Below are 7,767 nucleotides of genomic sequence, written 5' to 3' on the forward strand. Positions count from 1 at the left end.
TGCTGTCACTGCAGTCGGTGCTGTCACTCCAGCTCTATAGGAGAAAGGCCCCTGGGAGACAAGCTGGGGCTGAGAACATAGCATTGAGCCTTTGAACTTGTCTTCTCCCAGGGAATGTTTTCAATTCTGCCAGAAGAGCCTCCTTTCTGCCTACAGTTGATCAATGTGCCTCTGGGATGGGTCGGAGGCTTCTGTCTTTTCTCCTGATTACCAGAAATAAGTCTGATGTACAGAAGCAGAACTTGTAATAAGATCAGCACAATTGTCATTTGGGTGCAGACTGTGATGGTTTCCGTGATGGTTGCACTTTTATATTGCTCTCATCCTTCTGAAAACCTTAACTTTCCTGACTTCCCTTGTGCTGCTTGGGACCTCATTTGCCATTTCTTGCTTTGTTTCCTCTGTTCTGCGTAAAACCTGTGGCCAAATTAAGCAGTGTCTCAACAGCAAAGAGAGTCTGTGCATCCTGAATACATTTGACAAAGATGTCATGTCTTCTCATCTGTTATTAACAACTTTGCCTGCTTCAGCTGGCATAATTAGCCCTAAATTAGACACGTACCTTGCAGTGTCTAGACTGCATGTGCCTGTGGAGACAGCAGGTTGGCTGTGTGGCATCCAGGGTCTCAGTGGAAGTAGCCAAAAGCAAGAGGATGCAATGGAGCATCGCTGAGGCCCTCCCAGGCTAAGTTACACTCAGAGGGAGCTGTGCTGATGGTGAGCGAAGGTGGCCAGGTCCCGGTGGTCTCCTCTCTGGCACGGCTCTGCCCTGCTGCTTCACTTGTAAAATCAGGACGACGGAAAATGTCAACCGTGAACCGGCTGAACTTTCTGCTCTGCCCCGCGGGCCCGGGATAGGGAAGTTTGGGCATTTCGAATTTCTTTTTTCTTCCTTCCATCCCTCCTTCCTTCCTTCCTTCTCCCGAGTGAGAAACACTCGGTGAGATCTTCCTTCCCCGGCCGGGGCGGCCGCGGGTGGAGCGGAGCGGCCGCGGTGCCGGCGGTGCCGGCGGGCGGAGCGCGGGTGCGGCCGTGGCGGGGGCGCGGGGGCAGCGCCGCCGCTCCCCGGCGGAGCGAGCGAGGGGCGGGCGGCCGCAGCTCGCCGGCCCCTCCGCCCGCGGAGCCGCGGTACCGGCGCCTCGCCTCGGGCGGCCAGGGGCAGGGGCAGGGCCCCCGCCCCCGCCATGGAGAGCGGGATGCCGCTGTCGGGAGGGCAGCGAGCGCTGATCCGGGAGAGCTGGCAGCGGGTGAGCGGCAGCCCCGTGCAGCACGGCCTCGTCCTCTTCACCAGGTGAGCGGCGCGATGCGGCCACCGCACCCCGGCCCCGGCCGCCTGCCCGCCCGCTCCGACCCGCGCGGGAGGGACGGACGGGCTCCTCTTCTTGGAGAAAAACGCTTCCCTGTGCTTGGCGTGGCTCCTGGCCGGTCCCTCCCCGGCCTCTCTCCCCTCCCGGGGCCGGCGGTCCGCGGGGAGCCGCAGCCGCTCCGCCGCCGAGCCGCAGGTGCCGTGGGGCAGCGGCGTGGGGCAGGGCCGGGCTCCGCTCCGCGCTGCCGCTCTGCCTTCCCCGTCCTTCGCGAGTGAGAACTTTGCCACGCGGAGACGGAGAGCGAGAGAAGAGGCGGGCAGGTTTTGCGCGTTTCTGCCCGCTGATCCCCGCCTTGTCACCGCGACTTCTGCTCTCCGAAGGGCTGCGTGCCCGCGGAAGGGGCCGCCCGATCGTTCCCTGACCAGGGAAGCGCTGTGCAGCCCCAGGAACAGGAGGGATTCAGTCGCAGGGCAGAGGAAATAGTGTGTCGGATGGAATGGCTGATACCCAGCTTCTTGCCTTTCCTCAGCAGATTAATGTATCAATTATGTGAAGAGAAAAAATGAAAAATCAATGAAAATTCGTTTAAAAAGGACAACTGGAAAGTTGATGAGCAGCTTTCAGAGCGAGAGGGATCCAAATCTCGCAGAGCGGGACTAGAGCCGCGACAAGAATGTGGGGGAGAGGGGCGCAGTAGTTTAATGTGCAGGATGAGGAGAAGACAGACTTGTCTTGCCTGAATTACTGGTGGTCAGTCATATCTAGCTGGGTGGCTGCTATTGAGTGCCTTTTGTGCCTGACATACAATGGCAAGGGAGGATGGGGCAGGGGGAGAGGAAATGGGAGCTGGCGATGGTGTTGGGGAGTGGGGCATCAGCTGAGTTTGTACATTCCCCCCTTGGTCCAGATGGCTGCTGGAGCTTGGAGGCCTTCCCTGATTTGGGAGCTTTTGGGTTCAAGGGGATCAAAAAGTGGGAATAGGAATAGTTGAGATAACAGCCAACTCTTTGAGGAGAAAGGTCAGGCTGGAAGACACTCCAGGGGGTTGGGTGCCAGCTCTCAGGTGCTATAAAGATGTATCTGAGAGCTGGGGTTATGGGCTAGAGAAACAGAAAGGTTTTTGTCTATAGGCAATCTGGATTGCCCCAAACGAAAACTTTTCAGAACTTTTGGGTCTTTTACAGATGGAGAGGGATCAGTAGGTGGGAAGAAGCAGAAGTAGGCAGAAGTAGGCAGAAGTAGGCAGTGGGTGTGCTGCTGATGGAGTGAGTGGCACTTTAAATAAAGCTGAGGAAGTAAGAAGATGGGGTGTTCTTTCTTGCTCTTTCAGGCTGTTTGACTTGGATCCTGACCTGCTGCCCCTTTTCCAGTACAACTGCAAGCAGTTTGCCAGTCCTCAGGAGTGCCTCTCTGCCCCTGAGTTCCTGGATCACATCAGGAAGGTGAGAAAGGGGCTGTGGCTTGGCTGGAGCACAGCCTCCATAGAGGATGAAACTCTTAGGCAATGATTTGGGACTGTGGTGTGTCTGCCCAGGGAGCATATGGAAGTCTCCTCCTGAGATGGTAACTGCAGGGGGTTACTCATGCTAGCAGAAGGCCAGGACAAAGTGTCCTACAACAGTGGGGAGGGAATGAGAATGCAGGTTATGGTGGCCAAGAGGCACCATGCTGATTTCCATGCCCTCATCTGAGCGTGGATTGCTTCCTCTGGAAGCTGAAAGAATCCTTCTCCTACTGTGGAGGTGCCTCAGGAAGCTCACCTGTGTCCAGATGAGGACTGAAGCTCTCTGCTTGGCCCCACGCTGACCAGGAGGTGGCACAGAACTGGGCAGTGGGCTAGGCTGCCCTGGACCTGCTGCTGTGGAGGGGTTGTTGGTGCAGCTGCAGAGCCAGCAGCCCCACAGCACCTCTCAGAGAGCCTCTGAGTGCTGCAGTACACGTTCCCCTCCCTCCCAAACACAGAAAGAAGCAATGCTGAGGAGAGGCTCTTGCATGCACAGTACACCTGTGCAGCAGAGACCCTTTGCTGAACCCTGAAGAAAAGCCACACTGGGACAAAGCCCTGGCTTGCAGATGCCTTCATAAACTGCCTGGGTCCATCTTTAAACCAGTCTGGTGCTTTGCTTGTCTGTCTTTATTCCTTGTTAAGAGGCTGTTTCAGGACTGAGCTCTTCTGATAGCTGCAAGCTTTTTGTTATTTTCCAGCCTCTCTTTATTGGCAAAGTTAAGATTATTGCCTTGAGCTGAGATAGATTTTTGCTCTTGTTGGAGATAAATGGCCTGTTGAAATTACAGTGCACAATTCTATCACCTCTTGGCTTTGCCAAGATAACCATGCCCTGGCTTTAATCTCTTCTTCTAATTTGTTGTGTCTGTTCCCTTCATCCTTCATTAAATCTTTTCTGTCCTGTTTCCATTTGACTCTTAATGCTCCTGGGAGACTATGGTATGTGTTTTACCAGACCAGGTCAAGAGACTTGGCTGTACTGTCTATCCCATTTCTTCAAAATACCTTGGCTGATCTTAGAATTGGAGTGGCCTTATTCACAACTGCCCCATTTTGGTGACTTCTAATCGGAAACTCCAGTTCTGGCAGCTTCTGGGGTTCCCATGCAGCTGTCCTGGGGTCCTGGGAGTTCTAATGCCTGCATCAGCATTAGGTCTTAACCTGCAACTGCTCTGCTGTACGGCTGTCTATCCCCCCTGGGACAGGGTGGTCAGCAGTGCTGCTTGCTGTGCAGCTCTGGCAGTGTCCCATGGAAGGATGTGTTGTGTGCTGCTGCCAGCCTCACTGATGTGACACATGGATCACAGAAGAGCAAAGAAAACCTCAGAGGGTATCTGGGCTGGGAGGGGCTCAGGCTGACAAGGGTGAAGTAGAGGATCAGACACTTTGTTTCCTCTGGGAGGGAAGCTGAACCTTTCTGTTAATGCCGTTCTGCCTTTCTGCTCCTGTGCTAGGTGATGCTAGTGATTGATGCTGCTGTGAGCCACCTGGAGAACTTATCCTGCCTGGAAGAGTATCTTTGCAACCTTGGCAAGAAGCACCAGGCAGTTGGTGTGAAGGTTGAGTCTTTCTCGGTGAGGTGTTCCCTCTTGTCTCGCTGTGGCTGTGTTTGTTCACCCCTGCCTGCAACCCTCAGCTGTCCCCACCCTTCCTCTGGGTTCAGCTGTCTGGAGAGAGCTGATGGCTCAAGGCAGCCTGTCCAAGGTGCTGATACCAATGTAGTGACACCACCCCAGTGAGGGAAGCCTTTGAGCTCCCCTTGTTTTGTGCCCTTGCCCAGTAAGCCCTGGCAGAAATGATAGATGGGAACAAAGCATTTTCACTGTTTGAAGAGGACCATGGTTTAGGACACTGCAGTCTCTCCTGTGCCACAGGGCTGCAGGCTCAGCCTTTGCCCTGGATCCTTTGCATCTAATGCTCTGGGCAAACCTCACCCCACCTGGAAAAGGGAGAATTCACCTCTCTGTGTCTGCACTGGGATGGGGTTGCTGCACCTCACCCCCTGCTTTCTCCATGCCCAAGCATCTTCCATATTAAACCCTTGATTACTCCTCTCCTGCTATCAAGCCTGGACAGAAATACAGTGGGAAAGGGCAGGCTGAAGAAAAGCTTTCTAACCCACACCTGGCTCATCCCTATTGCTAGCTTTTGTTCTCTTCAGAGGCAGCAGGGTCCCTGTTGTTTGGGGTAGTGATGCCCACCAGCCCTGCACTCAGTGTGAGGGTGCTCCTGCCTGGGGCTGCTCTCAGCTCTGTGAGGAGCAGTGCCCTGTGGAGAAGCCTGAGGCACTGAGACACGCCCTAAGCATCCAGCATGGAGTCTGACCCACTCTCCTGCCATCAGGGCATTGCTCAGCTCTGCTGCTCCACAGCTATGCCAAGGGATAGGGCCAGCTACCTGCACCTGGGAGCCACAGAAACTGGATTGTGCCTCTCCCCTGGTGTTACATGTGCAATGTCAGCCTCCCTGACTTTCACTCTGCACTCATTCATGGTGAGGGCCAGCACAGGGCAGGGGAAGAGGATGACATGGGCTGGTTCTGGGCTCCCTCTGATAAGCCAGGACTGGAGGGGCCTGGTACTGTTGGTGGAAGAGGAGCAGGTGCCCTGCAGCTGAAGAAGTCAAAAAAGGTGGCGAAGTGAGACAAGAGACTGAATGTCATCTTCTGGTGCTGAGCTTGACACCTCCTTGTTTGGTTTGCAGACTGTCGGTGAGTCCTTGCTGTACATGCTGGAGAAATGCCTTGGTGCTGCCTTCAGCCCAGAGGTGCAGGAAGCTTGGAGCAAACTCTACAATGCTGTGGTGAAAGCCATGCAACGTGGCTGGGAGACCCTCCCAGAAGGGGACTAGATCCTGCCAGCCATCCCTATCCCTGACCATGCAGCGGTCCTGAGCTCGGGGAGTCTCACGCCACACTCGCTGCCTCTCCCCACCTCTGTCTTTCTGTGTGCACCAGCCCATGGCTGCCTCTGCCACTCACACGTGCTGCAGGGCTCTCATGTGGTTCCATCCTGCTTCACCACCAGCGTGTCTCTGCCTTTGCTAAGTGCTGGCAGGGCATGTCCCTGCAGCAAAGCCTGGCAGTGCCACAGCACAGGTATGCTACCCTGCTCCAAGTTCCTTCAGGAACACCAACACCCAGATACCTACTCTGGGTTTTAGCTTGCTCATCTTCCCTCCTCTTGCTACCCACCCTAGGTAGGTAGGCATTGGCCTCTTGGGCTTATTTGCCCAAAATCCTATTTGCTGTGCTTTACCTGCCAGGTCCGACACTGCTCAGTCCTCCTGTGTACTCTGCTGCTGTACCTGGTTCAGCTGTGGCAGTGACAGATTTGACTCCATCCAGGTAAAAAGGCAGCAACAGAGCAAGGCTCACGGTCACACCGTGTGGCCATCCTCAAATCTTGCAGAGAGTTTTCCCCCTCTCCCTTCATCAATATATCACTACCAGATGGTTAATCCTGGTGCTTTTTTCTTCCTTGCCTCTGACCTGGATGGGATCCCTGGCTTTTCCCTGTGTAAGGTTGGCCACAACCCAGTAGGTTTCCTAGGGATGGTTCAGGCAATGGTGTCACATTAATCCCAAGGTGAGACTACTTTTGGCAGGATTGGGCTGCCAGCTGAAAGGCTTTATGTTGATTTGGCCAGCTGGTTTAACCTTAGAGCCAGCTGAAATGCAGCAACAGCAGTAGTAGCAATGTTTATTGCTTTGTGTTTAGGAAAATAAAATAAATCCAGGGAAAAAATGTCTTAAAAATGAAGGTTGCAATAGTGTCATAGCAACAGCTTCCAGAAATTCTGGCTCTTGGCCAGAGGAAGCATAGCTGGAATCTTTCTGCTGATGCTGTCAGAATCTGGAGCGCTTCCCAGCTGCTCCCAGTGCCCATCTGCAGAGTTCCTCACCCTCGCAGGAATGAGGAGACAGCATCTGCTAGAAGAAATCCCAGAAAGCTGCTGAGAGGCAGCACCTGAGGGCTCTGTGAGGAGGCTGAACTTCAGCACTTTGAGGAAGAGTTCATCTTTATGGGGAAGTCACTGTGGAACAAGTAGAACAATGTTTCTTGCCACCATTAGCCCCAGAGAAGGACATGGAGCAATTATTCAGTTACAGGCAGCTTTTTTTTTTTTTTGCTTCTTCTTCAGGACAGGAGGAGCCTAGTGTTGAGGTCTGAGATGGTCCTGTTCAGAAGACACATTCCTCCTATTCTCAGATGTCCTCCACTCTGGGGCAGGAGAAGTCTGCCTGCCCAACGTAACTGAGGTCTCCTTGGCCCCTGCCATAGAGGGGATGATGGGGCACCCCGTAAGATGGGTCTCTAGTGCCCTGCCACCAGGCCTGATGGTAGCCATGGGCCACCACCAAAAAGCCCCTCAGCTGTGTTTGGGAGGGAAGCTAATAGGTGTTGTGAAACAGGCAGCGAATATCCCCAGGGTCCTTGTCCTCCCCATGGTACCATGTCATGTTCTGCCTCTGCATCCTGGCCCATGGCTCTCTCCATCAGCTGGGTCAGGTGAAGTCCTCCCCCTCCTTGCGCCCAGCAGTGAGGAATGGAGGAGCTGGGGCAAGACGCTTGCTTTGATGGCATGGTATGGGGCACAAGGGTTTGGGAATGTCCTCTTTGCAACCCTGTAATGGGGCACCAGCCTTCAACATCATGGGACACCTCCTGGCTCCATGTGACAGTAGACAGCTGTGTGATGGGTGGGGGGTGGGTGTTACTACCCAAACCATCCCTGCTCCTTCTAGCTTTCCCAGCTCCTTGACTTCTGCTCTTCTGTGCCACATTTTATGTGACTCCCAAGAGAATTGGTCTGTGTGCCTCTTATACCCAGCTGTACTGTTTATTAAAAAATAACAGTAAGTCTTCACCTTTTTTGATGCCTTGTGTTTATTTTAATATAAAAGGCCCAAGCAGACCAGAAAAAAAGGATGACAGAGAGGGGTTTACTGGT

General features: G+C 54.0%; 1 protein-coding gene across 1 annotated transcript; it reads left to right on the forward strand.

Annotated features, from left to right (window-relative positions):
* Window positions 1–1,184: 1,184 nt before the first annotated feature.
* Window positions 1,185–5,664, forward strand: NGB (neuroglobin; the record flags this gene model as incomplete). The annotated part of the gene is made up of 4 exons (XM_084208646.1): window positions 1,185–1,291; window positions 2,638–2,749; window positions 4,269–4,388; window positions 5,518–5,664. The coding sequence occupies 4 exons, from the start codon at window positions 1,185–1,187 to the stop codon at window positions 5,662–5,664; spliced, it is 486 nt and encodes a 161-aa protein (XP_084064772.1).
* Window positions 5,665–7,767: the final 2,103 nt, after the last annotated feature.

This window comes from Fringilla coelebs (assembly GCF_963513975.1).
Source record: "Fringilla coelebs genome assembly, chromosome: 6".
Taxonomy (NCBI): Eukaryota; Metazoa; Chordata; class Aves; order Passeriformes; family Fringillidae; genus Fringilla; species Fringilla coelebs.